Here is a 20250-nt window from a genome sequence, read left to right as displayed (position 1 = left end):
ATTTACAGAATTTTGATTGTTGAACACACCATATTTGCATTCAGTAGTTGGCGTACACTGCCTTACTAAAGCAGAATATCCTATCAAATGAGAATAACACGCTGTATATTTGTATCTCTCTACAGTGTGTTTCCTCGAGAGCTGAAGGAGGTGTTTGCCTCGTGGAGGGTGCGCTGTGCAGAGAGGGGGAGGGAGGACATCGCAGACCGCCTAATCAGCGGCTCCCTTTTCCTGCGCTTCCTGTGTCCGGCCGTCATGTCCCCCTCCCTGTTCAACCTGACCCAGGAGTACCCAGATGAGCAGACATCACGCACGCTCACCCTCATCTCCAAAGTGGTGCAGAACCTGGCCAACTTCTCCAAGTCAGTTCATTCATTCACAACAATTTATAATGTTATGCTTATGCTAAAACTTCTGTAATATTTTGAGTATTTTTCCGGGACACAGATTAAGCCTAGTCCTGGACTAAAAAGCATGCTCAATGTAGATTCTCCATTGAAATGTCTTATTAGTTATTAATCCAGGATTGGGCTAGTTCTGTGTCTGGGAAACCAGCCAATGGTGTGTAATCTGAGTATACAGCATTTTGACTCTTCTTCTTCTCTCTCTCCCTCAGGTTTGGTATGAAAGAGGAGTACATGTGCTTCATGAATGAGTTCTTAGAGATGGAGTGGGGCTCCATGCAACAGTTCCTTTATGAGATCTCCAACCTGGACAGTGTGAGCAACGCAGGGGGCTTCGAGGGCTACATCGACCTGGGCAGGGAGCTGTCCATACTGCACAGCCTCCTCTGGGAGGTCATGGCCCAGCTCAGCAAGGTAGGGAGGATCAGGGTAAATATTAACAATCTAACCTCTACAATATATGACCAATAAAAAAAAGTAAAAGTTACAGATAATCATTATTGAATAACACTACAATGGTTAAGTCCAATTAGGAATCAGGACAATAAAATAGCTATGTATGGTCTTGACAACTCAGTCATCTGAAAGTATGAGACAGTAGAATGAGTGGAATGATTAAGTGCACTTGCAATTTTCAAAGATAACATACTTAAAATGATCAACCACACTTTTTAACCATTTCAATGCTTTTCCTATTGTCATTGCTAACTTGTATTCATGTCAGTCTTCTAACCCTAACCCACAGGATGCCATTATCAAACTGGGTCCCTTGCCCCGCCTCTTGAATGACATCAGCATGGCCCTGCGTAACCCCCACCTGCAGAGGCAGCCCAGCCACCAGAACCAGACAGATAGAGTCCATGAGAGACAGACGGAGAGGCTGCTCTCACGACCCAGCTTCAACAGGGGAGTCTCCTCGGAGTTCCAGAATCTCATGATGAAGGATCTCAACAGGTAGTGCCCTGGCTTTATTTAATCCTATCGGCCTATTTCCTGGAAACAGGTTAAGTATAGTCCTGGACAAAAAAGCACTTTGAATGGAGAATTTCCATTGAACATACTTTTTAGTCTATGATTAGGTTTAATCCGTGTTGGGGAAACCAGCCCTAGGGGGATGGTTGGTTGGTGCATTTGTTAAAGTTTTACCTTTCCTGCCATAATGCTGTAGTTGGGTTGTGCCTTTTGTGCCAAACTTGTAATACACCTATAACCTTGTCATCGTCTTCTCCAATCTGTTGCCATGTGTTGTTGCCTTTCTTAAGCTCCATAGATATCACTCGCTTGCCTTCCCCTACATCTGGTGTGTCCGGTGGGGGGGTCATGCCGTCTCGTGCTCATCCTCAGCTGAGTTTCCAAGAGCGTGATCACCCACATCGAGCCTCCAAAGATGTTTTCTATGTAACACGCCCTCCATTGGCCCGATCCAGCCCTGCCTACTGCACCAGTAGCTCCGATATCACCGAGCCAGACCACAAGGTTAGTTGAATTCTAGAGTTTTGATAGCATTAAGATCTGTTAGGAGCCATGTTCTACAGGAAACTATGTAAACTGCACATCTCCTTTCCATGTGGTAGCCAAGTCTGGCAGACGACTGCAGGATAGTATGGCAGCTGTGCGCTCATAGGAAAATGATGCATGTACCTTAGTGGTAAGTCATGGGACATGCAATTCAGGCATACAACCACCCCTCTTAATAGATAAAACACTTAATCAACTTATTGGCACTTTAGAATTGGGCACAGAAGGGTGTTAGCTCTATCAATCTCGTCTAGGTGCTCAGTGTCAATAAAGTGTATATCTATGATGGACCTCCAGGACTCCACAATGAACAGCGTGTCTAACCTGCAGTCGGTGGCCATGCTCAACTCCTCCCAGGCCTCCATCACCGGCATGGGCAGCTTCGGAGGGCTCAGCAGCCAGGGTGGAGGAGGCCTGGGCTCGGGCCTGAGTGGCCAGCTCCGGGCCGGGGGCCGCCTCTCGGCCGGCTCTGGGGGATCCAGCATGTCAGGGGGCCTCCGGCTGAGCCAGTTGAGCCAGATGGGCACCACCACCGACTCGCTGTCCCAGCAGCAGCAGCAGCAGGCCGCCGCCCTGAGATACCCGCTCTCCTTCCAGAACCCCCTGTTTCACCTGGCCACCGGCACTGCAGATGGACCCCACCTTCACCACCAGCACAGCAGGGCCCATCTCCCGCCGCCCCTGCTCCTGGCCCCGGAGCCTGACCCCGGTGGCTCGCACCAGGCCTACATCCCCCAGTTCGCCCACGGGGGGTTCTCCCGCAGCGAGGACCTGTCCACCCTGAGGACCGGGGCAGGGCACCTGGGGCAGCCAGCCATTATCCACTCACACAGCTATAGTGACGACTACAGCAGGGCTGATTTCGCACGGCGGCAACTGTCCATGCACGGGCAGGTATGATTTAACTTAAGGTCAAGAATGTGTTTACAATCATGTTCTACTTTTGTGCAAATTAGCCTTTTTGTCTCACCTACTTTATAATAATTTAAGTCAATATTTGTTTGTAGCCTACATAAATAGGATTAGCATAATGTAAACATCTGAAACAGGTTTAAGACCAGGATAACTTGGAGTTCTCTAATTGTCCTTGTTAGGATAATCTTCAACAGCAACAGCAGATGGGCATGGCCTCTCAGACTGGTACCTCCCACTCCTCCCTGGCCACACCCCCCTCCACAGTCCAGCCTGTGCGCCAGAGCTCCATCGCCCCGCCTCCCGCTCAACGTGTCAAATCACAGACCTCCCATCAGCTGTCCGTCAGTGCGGCTGCTGCTCCCACACCATCCGCTAAGACGCGACCGCCCAGTGCCAACCTATCACCAGAGTCAGGCTACGGAGGTCGGCAACAGGCACCACGGCAACAACTGTCGGTCAAAGACAACACAGCCCCTGGACTGCCCCACCAGCAGAGCTCTGTCAGGGAGAGCCAGGGCCCCCAGGGGCCACAGGGAGGCACTACAACAACCATACAGCAATCACAGCAGCAACAACAGCAACCACAGCAACAGCACCTGCTCAAACCTTCCATTAGTAAACAGGTATGCAGGCTACTGTACTCTATTGTGTAATTTAATCTACCCTTAAATCTGACAACAAGCTCATAGCTGTCACTGTTATTTTCTCTCACTCTGAAAAGAGCATTATATAACAATTCCAACACACCTATCAAATACAGTTCAACCATGCTCTCTCTTTCACAGTTGTTTCTGACCAACCCCAGAGTCCCAGTGACCTGTATGAATAAATAGGGCCAAGGGTCACCCCCTCATGTGTGTAGTACACAGTAGCGGTGCGTGGGTAAAATCACTGGGGAAGCCAGAAAACAAAAGCCATATTACAACCTATGTATTGATTTAGAACCACGGAGAGTTATCGCAAGACGCAAAGAAAACACTTTTCCAGCACCATTTTTATTTTTTATTTAACCTTTATTTAACTAGGCAAGTCAGTTAAGAACAAATTCTTATTTACAAGGACTGTCTACCAAAAGGCAAAAGGCCTCCTGCGGGGACGGGGGCTGGGATAAAAAATATATATAAATATAGGACAAAACACACATCACAACAAGAGAGACAACACAAAACGACATAAAGAGACCTAAGACAACAACATAGCAATACAGCAACACATGACAACACAGCATGGCAGCAACACAACATGACAACATGGTAGCAACACAACATGGTAGAAGCACTAAACATGGTACAAACATTATTGGGCACAGACAACAGCAAAGGGCAAGAAGGTAGAGACAACAATACATCACGCAAAGCAGCCACAACTGTCAGTAAGAGTGTAAGATGAGTCTTTGAATGAAGAGATTGAGATGAAACATTCCAACTTCAACATTTCAACATCATCATATCACCTATGCTTAGTCTACTACAGTGACAACTAAAAGCAACCAAAAACTATTTAGTCCAATCAACGTAAGCTAAATATAATGTGGCTGTCCATGGTTCTGATTCGTGTGTGTGTGTGTGTGTGTGTGTGTGTGTGTGTGTGTGTGTGTGTGTGTGTGTGTGTGTGTGTGTGTGTGTGTGTGTGTGTGTGTGGGGGGGGGGGGGGAGAGAGAGAGAGTTCGTGCAAGTCGAAAACACTTGTTAACTCACCCTACTTGTAGAGAAAGGCCAATGCCATCCTCTTTCATGTTGATGAAACAGTCACTCTGTCATATAGTACACTCTTATTTATTGTTGTCCTAGGCTACATGGCTAAAATGCTTGCTTGCTAGCCTAAATTCCTTTCATGGGCAATGTTAGCTAGTTAACATTAGCCTTTTACATCTAGCTACATATTGAACTTCCATCCTCTCAGGCCAGAGGCAGAATGAAGGAATTAATGGTTGGATCAGAATCACTGTTATAATCATTGGCCAGTATGGAGAATTAAGTAAAACCACAAGACCAAATCCCTATCTCCATCCATGGCTAAATAAGGAAAGAGCTAGCTAGCCACCGGAGGACAACATCACAATGAGATTCAACAATTCAAGTTGTTTCTCAATGACGTATGCTCTCAATGCGATTTGATAAGAGTGATGCCAAATCCAAACTGGCTTCCCTTGACACTTATTAATGATACGCCAGGACCATTCACAGTTGAGCTCACTCAGTTTAGCGCAACGCTGATTGGCTATTATTTTATACTTAATCAAGGAAGGCCAAATGCTTGCTGGCTTCCCTTGCATTCAATGCTACGTCCGGCAACAATGTCATACTCTTTTGGCCCAGACAGCATCAGATAGATGGCCGACACATACAGAGACAGAGGGGCAGTGTTTTGCTCGTTCGGATGCGTTCTCCAGTGAGATATATTCAGCCTCTTGCGAATTGAAGGAAAATGATGAAACACAGAGAGACAAAAAAAATATTTATCTGTGTTTTTTCTTGTTACATTTTTGGTGACAGGCCTGGCTTCCCTTGGCACCCATGAATACACACCACTACAAGTACCTATTCTTCCTCTTCATATCTGCTTCTTGTATTTTTCCCCAGGGTTCCGGGCAGTCGCCCTCGACCCTTAACCCCCCGACCCCGGCCAATGAGAGAACAGTCGCCTGGGTTTCCAACATGCCTCACCTATCCGCTGACATTACTCTGGAGGCTAACCGCATCGACCGTGAAGAGTTCAAGCTGAAGGAGTACTCCAAAAGCATGGATGAGTCTCGCTTAGATAGGGTAGATACATCTCTCCCACCACAGCTTTTGCAATACAAAAGAATGATAGCCTAAATTTGACACTGGCAATGTGTGTGTGTGTGTGTGTGTGTGTGTGTGTGTGTGTGTGTGTGTGTGTGTGTGTGTGTGTGTGTGTGTGTGTGTGTATAAAAACAGTAGATAATTGTCTTAACAATATACTGTAGCTTTGGCAATGAAATCCCAATCTTCTAGGAAATCAACAGTAACAAAACAATCCCTCAAAGGAATGCAGAATTTCTCTCTTCTTTAGCAATTCGACGTAGCAGCATATTCAACAGCAAACTGTGAGACTAGAGAACCGTAACACTGATCTGAGTCATATCTCCTTCTTAATGCACAGTGCAGATGTCAGGGAAGTGCAAGTCAAGTCTATCAGTGGAGAGCAGATGGTACCGAGACACGTATTTATGAATAATTTAGATAGGAACAGCTGAGGATGAACTTGAACAACAGTGAGTCATTGAAAATAAACAAACTTTAAGCTCGCATATTCATATTTGACCGCAGACACCGCATTACCACATTTCTTTGTCCGAATGAAGGTGTGTTCAGTCAACCCCCAAGAACATTTGCTGGTTGCTTAGCCATGTGTTGCTAATAAACAGTATGACAATTGCGCAACTTTTTTTAATATTTTCAATATATTCCCTTCTGAAGTTATTTTCATAATAGACATAGCTAGATCTTTGTGCATAGTGAGCAAGTGAAAAGGGCTAAACTGTGTGCTTTAGACTTTAGTGAACACTGAACAACAATGTGGTTGCCTCCCTATTCCATGGTGACTTGTCGACGTGTATGACAATTGCCCAACCATTTTCTATTTCCAATGTGTTCTCTTCTCTCTGTCTGTCTTAGGTAAAGGAATATGAGGAGGAGATCCACTCCCTGAAGGAGCGACTGATCATGTCCCACAGGAAGCTGGAGGAGTATGAGAAGAGGCTCCTTTCCCAGGAGCAGCAGACCAGTAAGATCCTCTCACAATACCAGAGTCGCCTGGAGGACAGCGAGAGGAGGCTACGGCAACAACAAGTGGAGAAAGACTCCCAAATTAAAGGAATAATCAACAGGTAAAAAGAGGGGTGGTGGTGGAGGGTGGAGGAGATGGAGAATGGAGATGTAGAGATGAAGACAGAGAGAGAGAGAGAACTAAAATGGAGAGACAAAAATTCATTAATGTATTGTTGAGACCTATCTTGTCTGATTCCGTTTATCTAAGAAATATCCAACAATCATAGACAGACTTAATCTTCTTTAGGCAAGTGCTGATTTTTGGAAATAATCTGGGGAATGTTGATGAATATATGAGTCTAGATAATGTATAGTCATGAAATAGATACATTAATAATGTATGGAGAAATAATGGGGAGGCCTCAACCACATTTTAATCAAAAATATTTAAAAAATGTTAACCTTTATATAACTAGGCAAGTCAGTTAAGAACAAATTCTTATTTTCACAATGTCGGCCTAACCCGGACAACACTGGGCAATTGTGTGCCGCCCTATGGGACTCCCAATCGCAGCCGGATGTGATACAGCCTGGATTTGATCCAGGGACTGTAGTGACGCCTCTTGCACTGAGATGCAGTGCCTTAGACCGATGCGCTACTCAGGATTCATAGGTATATATATATAGGTATATATATATATATATATAAATAATGGGATAGCTTCAAACTAACTGCACATTCATTTGAAAGGTTAGGTCAACAGTGAAATCCATTCATATGAATGATTCATGTCTGTATGCAGATACCTTAGGCAATTGGTTTTCACCCAGTCAGTAGGAAAATGTTCATTGAACATTATTTTTCTGACTAATGTTGACAAATTGACTTGAGACAAGAAACTTGAGAGGGGTAACTATTTGTGTAAATGTTCTGCTTTTGTCCACCACTTCTAATAATCTGCAATTGAAAGTTAGATATGCGTCACAGGGCTTTTAATCCATTCCAGGGAAGAAGAAATGGAATGAAGACCGAGACAGTTCCTGGCTGTACTTAATGGAACCAATCCCATCCATAACCACATAACTTGGTGCATAAAGAACCCAAAAGACACATGTTTAGGCCCTTTGTACTATTGCACTACTTGGCAACCATTTTTTTTACCAGTATATCAAACATGCTGCTTGTTTTTTTCCTTTAGTAGTTTACATGCATCATCTGTGGTGATTATTCCGATAATCGTAAACTGAGAGGGATTCACCTAGATTGAATTGAAAAGCACAAAAATGGACTGAAAGGTGACATCATATGACTTCTATCTGCCCTATACAGTATGAGGCCATAATGGTGTTTTTGATAAAAATGCATGAAGCAAAGACCAAGGTAGTACATGACATATTGTTGTCATCGCCATAACAGCTTGACATGAGAATGAATAATGCCAATCTTTACAAACCGTGACCACAGTTTGATAGTATTTCTCTATCTTATGATGTGTAAAGAGAACCCAGAGTAAACCTAATTTAGCTGTTAAATGACAAGTTCTCTTTCCCCTTTGAAGTTAGTTTGGGTGATGGCATTGTTACAGTTGACAAGGTAATCTAGAGGATTCTAAAAGTAGTGGATGGCTGCTAGATTTTAAGACAGATTCATATGCTGTCAATGAATGAGAAATACTATTTGCGTTTTTTATTATTGATGGTAGAAAGTATGTTTCAAGCTATTTCATTAGCTCAGGTAGTTACAGTTGAAGTCGGAAGTTTACATACACTTAGGTTGGAGTCATAAACCTGTTTTTCAACCACTCCACAAATGTCTTGTTAACAAACTATAGTTTTGGCAAGTCAGTTAGGACATCTATGGTTGCTGATAATGGGCCTCTGTACATCTATGTAGATATTCCATTAAAAATCAGCCGTTTCCAGCTACAATAGTCACTTACAACATTCATTTCTGATCAATTTGACGTTATTTTAATGGACAAAACATTTGCTTTTCTTTCAAAAACAAGGACATTTCTAAGTCACCCCAAACTTTTGAACAGTAGTGTACGTGTATATGTATGAATGTTTATGTGTATATATATACAGTTGAAGTCGGAAGTTTACATACACATAGGTTGGAGTCATTTAAACTCGTTTTTAAACCACTCCACAAATGTATTGTTAACAAACTATAGTTTTGGCAAGTCGGTTAGGACATCTACTGTAATTTGTCCAACAATTGTTTACAAACAGATTATTTCACTTATAATTCACTGTTTCACAATTCCAGTGGGTCAGAAGTTTACATGCACTAAGTTGACTGTGCCTTTAAACAGCTTGGAAAATTCCAGAAAATGATGTCATGGCTTTAGAAGCTTCTGATAGCTAATTGACGTCAATCGGAGGTGTACCTGTGGATGTATTTCAGGCCTACCTTCAAACTCAGTGCCTCTTTGCTTGACATCATGGGGAAATCAGCCAAGACCTCAGAAAAAAATTATAGATCTCCACAAGTCTGGTTCATCCTTGGGAGCAATTTCCAAACGCCTGAAGGTACCACATTCATCTGTATAAACAATAGTACGCAAATATAAACACCATGGGACCACTCAGGAAGGAGATGTGTTCTGTCTCCTAGCGATGAACGTACTTTGGTGCGAAAAGTGCAAATCCATCCCAGAACAACAGCAAAGGACCTTGTGAAGATGCTTGAGGAAACAGGTACAAAAGTGTCTATATCCACAGAAAAACAAAGATATTTTTGGAGAAAGGTCCACTGGTCTGATGAAACAAAATAGAATTGTTTTGACATAATGACCATCATTATGTTTGGAGGAAAAACGGGAAGACTTGCAAGCAGAAGAACACCATCCCAACTGTGAAGCACGGGGGTGGCAGCATCATGTTGTGGGGGTGCTTTGCTGCAGGAGGGACTGGTGCACTTCATAAAATAGATGGCATCATGAGGTAGGAAAATGATGTGGATATATTGAAGCAACATCTCAAGACATCAGTCAGGAAGTTAAAGCTTGGTCGCAAATGGGTCTTCCAAATGGACAATGACCCCAAGCATACTTCCAAAGTTGTGGCAAAATGGCTTAACGACAACAAAGTCAAGGTATTGGAGTGGTCATCACAAAGCCCTGACCTCAATCCGATAGAACATTTGTGGGCAGAACTGAAAAAGCATGTGAGAGCAAGGACGCCTACAAACCTGACTCAGTTCTGTCAGGAGGAATGGGCCAAAATTCACCCAACTTATTGTGGGAAGCTTGTGGAAGGCTACCCGAAACGTTTGGCCCAAGTTAAACAATTTAAAGACAATGCTACCAAATACTAATTGAGTGTATGTAAACTTCTGACCAACTGGGAATGTAATGAAAGAATTTAAAGCTGAAGTAAATCATTCTCTCTACTATTATTCTGACATTTCACATTCTTAAAATAAAGTGGTGATCCTAACTGACCTAAAACAGGGATTTTTTACTAGGATTAAATGTCAGGAATTGTGAAAAACTGAGTTTAAATGTATTTTGTTAAGGTGTATGTAAACTTCCCGACTTCAACTGTATGTCCACTGTCCTCCAAAAGGAAAATGAACCATACATTCCACATTTCACAAAACCCAAACCTTTATCATTGTTTTTCAAATCTCATTCATCATTCTTCTTCGAAACGACTTCAGATATTCTTTGAAAGCCTTTTTTGTGATTTGTCTTGGTTCCTCTAGACGTGTGCCTCTAGAGTAGCAGTTATGTTTCTTAAAGAGGAATATGACAGATTACATTCTATTATATCAGACAAGACAGAGTAACACACTTTATCTAAATGTTATCAATACCCTATTGATGTACCAGTACTGTACCAGCCGTACCAATAATAATACACGAAGATTCTATATGTACATTTTGTTATGATATTACCAATGTAATTAACTATTTTAATCTATTGAAATAGCAATATTTTTTGCATTACGAGATGTGCAATAATAGATTAAATTGAGCATTCATGAACAGAAGCATTGTATGTATGTAGGCCTACATTCAGGCACACAAAGATATTGAGCATGTATACCTTACATGCATAGATACATCTATCATATAACCATACATACAGAACTCATACACTTAAATGTTTTTTCAGGTCCCATTCAGTATCAATTGAAACCATATCAACATACATTATACTGAGACTTCTGCATGTATGACCATGGATACTGTAAATCCCTAAATACCATAGATACAGCATCTACAGTACTGTAAAAAAATATATTTGACTTACACATGGCTGTATAGTGTTTGTGATTTGAACAAAAATGTTAATCATGCAGATAGATGGATATTGGTGCAGTTTATCTAAAGTGTTAAGATTTATAATTTTGCTGTGTGTCGTTGGTTTAACTTTTCATCTGCAGTAAATCATAGGAGACAGAATGGTAAATGGTGTCGTTGTTTGCTAAAGTTAGAGCTTTGAGGGAGTCATTTTTTCAGATGCGATGTGGAACAAGAATTGTTCACTATCATAAGATTGCCTCTCTTTTGGCATTGTAGCAAGCATAATATTGGTAGTCTGTATAGATGTATAATATTACATCAGTATTACTTTGAAAGTTTTCATAGACATATAACTTGTCACTGTGCAATAAAGCCATTTGGATTGATATGGCAAAAAGCAGCACATAGTGAGGGTTTACTGTTGATGTACATATAATTGACTACATATCATGTGACCTTTGACTCACCCGATCGCCTGCCTTATTTCTCTGTAACAGCCAATTCAGACATCATGACCTGTCCCTGACCTCATATTGACAAATCCCCACATTGTTTTGACTGTGTGTAAGACTTGACCTGACAAGCAAACTAGTTGAACTTGAAGTAAATAGATATACAGGTTTAGTTTTGGTACATATCACCCATGTGAATCGCTGTCTGCCTTTTTTAGAATTCTACTGTATACTCATGTTACATTTCATTGTTTCTTAGATCAGTGTCAATGTTTCTGTCAGTGCATACGCTTTTCCCTTTCTTATTTTTGTCAAATAAATCCCTGTACATTATTTATGTAATAAAACATCTAACACCAATGTCTGAAACTTCACCTGTGGATTTTTATTATTTATTCATGTTAAGCATCAATTTAGTTGTAGTATGTTAAGCATAAACATGTTCAGAGACTGCTTTCTCTGCGGAAATGCTACAGCTTGATATGGTGGCAAATGACAATATGTTATCCTCTATCCAAACCAACCACACTTTTTGAAATAGTTTGACAAAAATTTGTGCTATGATTAAAATGTATGTCTGTTTTTAGATTGTCTTATTGGCTCAGTTATTGCACCAATCACATTGGCTGTCTGGTCCACACTTTCCCTGTTGCCGCTGCACAATGTCCTATAGAGTTCCTTCAGAAAGTATTCATACCCCTTGACTTATTCCACATTTTGTTGTGTTACATCCTGAATTCAAAATAGATTCAATATTTTTTTATCTCACCCATCTACACACAATACCACATAATGACAAAGTGAAAACATGTTTTAGCTACTTTATTGAAATACAGAAATATGTAATTTACATAAGTATTCACAACCCTGAGTCAATATGCTGTATGTTAGACTCACCTTTGGCATTGATTACAGCTGTGAGTCTTTCTGTCTCTAAGAGCTTTGCACACCTGGATTGTACAACATTTGCACATTATTATAACAATTTTTCAAGCTCTGTCAAGCTGGTTGTTGATTATTGCTAGACAGCCGTTTTCAAGTCTTGCCATACATTTCCATGCCGATTTAAGTCAAAAATGTAACTAGGCCACTCAGGAACATTCAATGTTGTATTGGTAAGCAACTCCCGTGTATATTTTACCTTGTGTTTTAGGTTATTGTCCTGCTGAAAGGTGAATTTGTCTCCAATGTCTGTCTGGAAAGCAGACTTAACCAGGTTTTTCTCTAGGATTTTGCCTGTGCTTAGCTCTATTCAATTTCTTTTATCCTAAAAAAACTCCCTAGTCCTTGCCGATGACAAGCATGCCCATAACATGATGCAGCCACCACTATGCTTGCAAATATGAAGAGTGGTACTCAGTGATGTGTTGGATTTGCCCCAAACATAACGCTTTGTATTCAGGACTTAAAGTAAAAAAATGTAACATTTTTTGCAGTTTTATTGTCTGTTGTTGCTCCAGTCTCAGTTTTCACTTATCACAACCATTAAACGCTGTAACTGTTTTAAAGTCACCTTTGGTCTCATTGTGAAATCCCTGAGCGGTTTCCTTCCTCTCCGGCAAATGAGTTAGGAAGGATGCCTGTATCTTTGTAGTGACTGGGTGAATTGATACACCGTCCAAAGTGTAATAATATGCTCAAAGAGATATTCAATGTCTGCTTTTTATTTTTTTTATCTACCAATAGGTGCCCCTCTTTGCCAGGCATTGAAAAACCTGAATCTGTGTTTGAAATTCACTGCTCGACTGAGGGACCTTACAGATAATTGTATGTGTGGGTACAGAGATGAGGTAGTCATTCAAAAATCTTGTTAAACAATATTATTGCACACAGTGAGTCCATGTAACTTATTATGTGACTTCTTAAGCACATTTTTACTCCTGAATTTATTTAGGCTTGCCATACGAAGGGGTTGAATACTTATTGACTCGAGACATTTCAGATTTTCATTTTTAATTCATTTGTAAACATTTCTAAAAACATCATTCCACTTTGACATTGTGGGGTATTGTGTGTAAGCCAGTGACACATCTCAATGTAATCCATTTTAAATGTGGAAAAAGTCAAGGGTGTGAATACTTTTTGAAGGCACTGTATATAATGTGTCATTCATTTAGTGTAATTAGTCTTCTCTCAGCATTCTGTTAATCTCAGGAGTTTAACGCTCTGAAGTTCATCCACTTTGTCAGCAATTTCACAGCTTTTCTGTGTGACTTCAAATTAAAACAACCATGTCGTTCAGGCGGAAAGTAGATGTGATAAGATTGAAAGATAATGAAATATATAATGAGCAAAACAGAAGAATTTCATTACCTCAGAAATATCGACCAGGTAGGAGTTAGGATGTCATATGTACCCTTGTTCATTGAATCTCCATCACCAAACAGCTGATCGCCATCTTGGATTTGACTTCATGATTGCAGTGACTTTTAATTGATCTTTCACCTTTTGTGTCTGTTGAAGAAAATATCAGAACCATTACCTTGAATGATGCAGATCTTGAAATTCCAAAGGCAAGTAATTAATGATCCATGTTCCCCTCTGGAAAATAATTCTGATGCTGAGTAATCGTGTCTAAAGGTGAATTTGCATGGCAAGAAAAATATTCTATGGAGACTGTAGCAATAAGCTTCCCATATCCTTGCAAGCCGACTCTTTTTGAAATGGTTATAACATGGATTTGGAATCTCTATCATGTTGCGTCGGTTCAACTATTCCATGAGGGATGTACTATTAATTAAACCCCATTCAGAACACGATGACCGGCATAACACCACAATCTAGACATCATTAGGCATGATTACATTGGAAAACACCCTGAATTGGACAGACCCATCATGCTGAATCCCTTGGGAAACATGGAAATATGCACTTCAACTGCCTCAAAAATGCTTCCTCGTATTACTGGAGCAGTGTATGTTAAACAGTTAAAGCATTGGTTGAATAGAATATAATTTGGCTACCAGAGGTTTTAACAACACTACTATAGACCAGGTAATGGGTATAATTGACAAATCAACATTTGTCAGGGCAATGACAGATGCAGCTTGCACCTGTACAGTCTTTATAAGCCTTACGCATTGCACCTAGCTACTTAGTGTCAACTTAACTCACAATTCTCTCAACTGTTTGATCTCTCTCTCTCTCTCTCTCTCTCTCTCTCTCTCTCTCTCTCTCTCTCTCTCTCTCTCTCTCTCTCAGACTTATGGCTGTGGAGGATGAGATAAGGGGAGGAGCCATCATTGAGCCGCCAAAAGCTAACGTTAGGGTCTTCGCCGATCAGGTCTGTGATTTTCTTCTTCCGGTCGCCATGTCTGTAGGATGGCCTGTGTCTATCTCTCTATCCTTCTCTATGTTGTTTTCATCTCTTTGTTGATTTGTCCCTTTTATTTTGTCTAGACAAGTCCTTGGGTTTGGGTGAGACTGTCATTTGTCTGTCAATCCATTTAGGTGCTTTGAAGGTCAAAGAACGTCTGTTTACGTCTCGTGTCTGTCTCTCAATCAATCTGTTTATATTCTGTCTGACCACATCCGGGTTGTAATCAAATCAGCGTCTGTGATAACTGTACATCTCAGACACGTCTATCAACTTTGTGTGAACTATAAGTATTAAGTCAAGTTGTATTACCAGTCCAACACAAATGCAAGACATAATACACGACTATTGAACAGTTTTGGTCCTGAGGATGAGTTAATTTGTCAGGCCGACAACATCTCCAGCATCCACACTCAATGTCTCTCGGTCCATGCTTTTAGCCAGCCACTCATCATCTCCTATCAAACCGGGCAGGCTCACCCTCAAGCCTGAGTCATGCTGCAAAGACATACCAGCTTTCAGTGTGTGTGTGTATGTGTCTGTGTGTGTGTGAAAGAGAGACAGTGTGTCAAACCCCAATGTCTCTTGCAAATGACATCACATGTATGCTCAAGCTTCTTCCATTCGTTTAAATCAAATCCCTGTTCCACCAGAAGATGAGTCCCACCCAACCGCTTCCCCAATCCAAACTCCTTCATCCCAATTATTTACACTGAGCATGTCAACGTCAAGTTGTATTACCAGTCTAACACAAATGCAAGACAGACATAATACACAACTATTGAACAGTTTTAGTCCTGAGGATGAGTTAATTTGTCAGGCCGACAATGTCTCCAGCATCCACACTCAATGTCTCTCGGTCCATGCTTTTAGCCAGCCACCCATCATCTCCTGTCAAACCGGTCAAGCCCACCCTCAATCATGAGTCATGCTGCAAAGACATGCCAGATTTCTCTGTGTGTGTGTGTGTGTGTGTGTGTGTGTGTGTGTGTGTGTGTGTGTGTGTGTGTGTGTGTGTGTGTGTGTGTGTGTGTGTGTGTGTGTGTGTGTGTGTGTGTGTGTGTGTGTGTGTGTGTGTGTGTGTGTAAAAGAGCGAGAGAGAGTGAGTATGTGTCAAACCACAATGTCTCTTGCAAACAACATGACACATGTACGCTCAAGCTTCGCTGAATCCCACCCAGCCACTTCCCCAATCCAAACTTCTTTATCCCAATCTGAATCAAATCAGACTCAAAAGAGGCAACAGATATAATAGATTTTCTGACGTCCAGAGATAAAAACAAAAGCAGAACGTTTGAGCGGTGTGAACAGACAGGGCTCCCGGTATGTCCCAGATAAGAATACAGCTGAATGCAGCACCCCTGCAAGGTGTCGAACGGTCAGGGCTTCAGCCACGCTTCCTCAAGTGAGCAGTGATCCAATGCATCTCTCCTGTTATTTCTCCATTCAGTACACAGCTCCCCCAGAGAGGGAGAGGAAGGGAGGGAGGGAGAGAGAGAGATTAGCCAGAAAGGCTTAGAAACTGTGGTTGAAAGGGGGTAAAGCTGTCCAGCGATGCGTGGCGTTGTTTTCAGTTGCCAGACAAGTAGCAGACCAAAGAGTAACTGCGCTCGCGCTGGTTACACTCAGTCAACCGTGGCCAGTCTGTGGTTGACATGTAGTTGCGGGGAGTGTCATGGTAGACTTGGCCTACAGCCTCACACAGCGTTGGGATCGGAATCTATGTGTCCTTTCTGAGTGCTGAGAGATACAGTTTGAGTAGCTCTTCTTAAGAGGTCGTAGTAGCGTTCAAGGCTGGGCATTCATCTTGACATTGGTTTTGTTTCCAAGCTGAAAGATGCAGATTTGCTATCTAACATGAAGCTGTTTGGGTCTCTTCCGAGACACAGTATCAAATCACAGCAGTCCAACATGGATCTTCTGGTGCCATTCATTATTTCCATGTCATGCTTCCACCCAAGTTTATTTTTTCTCATGCTAATTGTCCATTGTCATGCAACCAGGCAAACCTTTCTGTGTATCTCCATTGTTCTGAAGGTTATAGTCAAGAAGATTATAAAAGGAAGCCGTAAATTGTTGTGGACCATTACATTCCCATCATGGCTATGCCCAAGCAGAGCATGTTGGCATGTGTTAATGATTGCGTTTCCAATATCTGTCATTATTTGCAGTGAGCTGGCTACCATACAATCACTTGTCCATCGCCATGGCAGCAACAGGTGTTTAATGCTGGGTGTCTAGGTGGGAGTGTCGGTGACTCATAGGGTTCACGTCATCTTTATTGTCCCAACAGTGGGCAGTTCACTCAGCTTTCAGCTTTTTACCTGCAATTTGTGGATACATATTCCTATAGCATTATGTTGAGAATACCTCCACCCCCTCTCTAGTAAATATCTGGTTTTAATGGGATTTCATTGTCAAACTTGATTAAATTAGTTAATTTAAGAATATTGCTTGAGTTTTTATTACTACTGTACAGTGAGGGAAAAAAGTATTTGATCCCCTGCTGATTTTGTACGTTTGCCCACTGACAAAGAAATGATCAATCTATAATTTTAATGGTAGGTTTATTTGAACAGTGAGAGACAGAATAACAAAGAAATCCAGAAAAATGCATGTCAAAAATGTTATAAATTGATTTGCATTTTAATGAGGGAAATAAGTATTTGACCCCCTCTCAATCAGAAAGATTTCTGGCTCCCAAGTGTCTTTTATACAGGTAACGAGCTGAGATTAGGAGCACACTCTTAAAGGGAGGGCTCCTAATCTCAGTTTTTTACCTGTATAAAAGACACCTGTCCACAGAAATCAATCAATCAGATTCCAAACTCTCCACCATGGCCAAGACCAAAGAGCTCTCCAAGGATGTCAGGGACAAGATTGTAGACCTACACAAGGCTGGAATGGGCTACAAGACCATCGCCAAGCAGCTTGGTGAGAAGGTGACAACAGTTGGTGCGATTATTCGCAAATGGAAGAAACACAAAAGAACTGTCAATCTCCCTCGGCCTGGGGCTCCATGCAAGATCTCACCTCGTGGAGTTGCAATGATCATGAGAACGGTGAGGAATCAGCCCAGAACTACACGGGAGGATCTTGTCAATGATCTCAATGCAGCTGGGACCATAGTCACCAAGAAAACAATTGGTAACACACTACGCCGTGAAGGACTGAAATCCTGCAGTGCCCGCAAGGTCCCCCTGCTCAAGAAAGCACATATAAATGCCCGTCTGATGTTTGCCAATGAACATCTGAATGATTCAGAGGACAACTGGGTGAAAGTGTTGTGGTCAGATGAGACCAAAATGGAGCTCTTTGGCATCAACTCCACTCGCCGTGTTTGGAGGAGAAGGAATGCTGCCTATGACCCCAAGAATACCATCCCCACCGTCAAACATGGAGGTGGAAACATTATGCTTTGGGGGTGTTTTTCTGCTAAGGGGACAGGACAACTTCACCGCATCAAAGGGACGATGGACCGTCAAATCTTGGGTGAGAACCTCCTTCCCTCAGCCAGGGCATTGAAAATGAGTCGTGGATGGGTATTCCAGCATGACAAAGACCCAAAACACACGGCCAAGGCAACAAAGGAGTGGCTCAAGAAGAAGCACATTAAGGTCCTGGAGTGGCCTAGCCAGTCTCCAGACCTTAATCCCATAGAAAATCTGGGGAGGGAGCTGAAGGTTCGAGTTGCCAAACGTCAGCCTCGAAACCTTAATGACTTGGAGAAGATCTGCAAAGAGGAGTGGGACAAAATCCCTCCTGAGATGTGTGCAAACCTGGTGGCCAACTACAAGAAACGTTTGACCTCTGTGATTGCCAACAAGGGTTTTGCCACCAAGTACTAAGTCATGTTTTGCGGAGGGGGTCAAATACTTATTTCCCTCGTGAAAATGCAAATCCATTTATAATATTTTTGACATGCGTTTTTCTGGATTTTTTTTATGTTGTTCTGTCTCTCACTGTTCAAATAAACCTACCATTAAAATTATAGACTGATCATTTCTTTGTAAGTGGGCAAACGTACAAAATCAGCAGGGGATCAAATACTTTTTCCCTCATTGTATATACAAATGTTCTATCTTAATTTGATCACTCTGTTATAACAGATAATTTTCCTGTTCAGCAGGAAATGTAAACTTGTTCGTATTTGAGGGTTTAAAAAACTTCTAATGTTTGTAATTTCCACTTTAAAATGTTTGACTTGATTTGCCCTCATGAAAAATGTATCAACCCCTACAAACATATCCATTAATTTTATTATCCACATTCCTGTTGGTGCAGGATTATTTTCCTACTGTGGGAAACTGGTCCAATTAAGATATTACACCTGTAGGCAGCAACTAGTGGTAGCACTCTTGAAAGTACAGTAGATCAACCTGTCCTTGTAATGACTCATAACAAATAAATCAGTCTTTGGATGTTGTACTCTACATATCCTTTCCAACTTAATGTTGTATGTTCCATGCATCGTTGTGAGTATAATGCATGTCTCACTTTACCTGGTTATCCCTATTCCATCAGTTATCTACTGTCTCTATAACCTTGTATGTGTTATGTGTCATTCAACCTTTTTTATATGTGTATGCATATTTATATTGTTTAACTCAGAATTAAAAAACAATGTATTCTTTGTTGCAGTAATAGTCGTGTTTATTACTTTTGCCAATGATTACTGCATGTTTAGCAGTAGCATGACCTTTCGCCTCAACTTCTAACCCCTCAGCTTCAGAAGAGATCAGAGATACAATTCTTCTTGTTAAGACTTTTCAGTCTTTGTATCAATGAATGACATTTAGCTTGATTTAAAATGCAGCTATCTTTATTGCTAAACCAACTCAGTGGCCTTGTTGTTAGAGTGTCCGCCCTGAGATTGGAAAGTTGGGAGTTCGATCCCCGGCCAAAGACTAAAAACGGGACCCAATGTGTCTCTGCTTGGCTCAGCATTAAGGAGATAGGTTGGGGGCTATGGCTCTGCGATTGAGTAGCATTCTGTCCAGAGGGTGTACTTGTACATAAAGCTGCCTCACGTTCTGGCTTGCACAAGATGGCTACTTACCATCTTTACTGCTGCATGTGTGTATCAACAGCCTTGGTTTGCTTCCTCAGCATGGTGACTTGGTTGACATGTTGGGCCCTCTTGTGCTTTCAGGCTGCTGGGTTTGTGTTGGTGCGAATGTGGTGTGTGTTCCTTTGTGTTTGTGTGTGTCCTGTTGGCGATGAGTATCCCTAATGCTCCTCAACCCTCGACACCCAACTTCTACCTTTTACTTTCTTCATTGCACACATGCCTAGCCTCTCCTTTTCTCTATCGTTCCTCTCCTCTTCTCCTGTGTTGATGAGATACGGTGATTTCTCTTAGGGGAGGCGCCAATCCATCCTAGTGCAGCCCCGTCTCGCGCCTGTCCCACCCCGAGTACAAAGGTAATAAACCAACCAGCATACACTTCAGTGGTACTGCCTCTCTCCATCCATACATTCTGCCTCTTCACTTTGATTCCTCCACTGTACTGTATGTGCATCACTGTCCGTATGCAGCACCAACAGAAGCACTAATTGATTTACACAGACATGTCTTATACAGAAAGTCACATGTCTTATAAACGGCAGTATGCTTTCTTTACCTATTGTTCACATTATTTTGGTTATTTAGAT

General features: G+C 41.8%; 1 protein-coding gene across 2 annotated transcripts in view; it reads left to right on the top strand.

Moving 5' to 3' along the window:
• The window catches only part of LOC106581894 (ras/Rap GTPase-activating protein SynGAP), a 111355-nt gene that overhangs the window by 78867 nt on the left and 12238 nt on the right, over positions 1–20250 (top strand). Inside the window, exons 12-21 of one of the 2 annotated variants that reach the window (XM_082962511.1) lie at positions 126–362; positions 617–818; positions 1150–1358; positions 1667–1880; positions 2220–2816; positions 3017–3460; positions 5420–5602; positions 6479–6690; positions 14481–14562; positions 19958–20019. In XM_082962511.1, coding sequence (XP_082818637.1) covers positions 126–362; positions 617–818; positions 1150–1358; positions 1667–1880; positions 2220–2816; positions 3017–3460; positions 5420–5602; positions 6479–6690; positions 14481–14562; positions 19958–20019 — 2442 coding nt within the window. The remainder of the gene's footprint in view (positions 1–125; positions 363–616; positions 819–1149; positions 1359–1666; positions 1881–2219; positions 2817–3016; positions 3461–5419; positions 5603–6478; positions 6691–14480; positions 14563–19957; positions 20020–20250) is intronic. The other variant, XM_082962508.1, reaches the window with a different exon arrangement.

This window comes from Salmo salar, chromosome 02 (genome assembly GCF_965601325.2).
Source record: "Salmo salar chromosome 02, fSalSal1, whole genome shotgun sequence".
Taxonomy (NCBI): domain Eukaryota; kingdom Metazoa; phylum Chordata; class Actinopteri; order Salmoniformes; family Salmonidae; genus Salmo; species Salmo salar.
The sequence above is the reverse complement of the archived record's forward strand: the minus strand, read 5'-3'. Positions and strand labels throughout refer to the sequence as shown.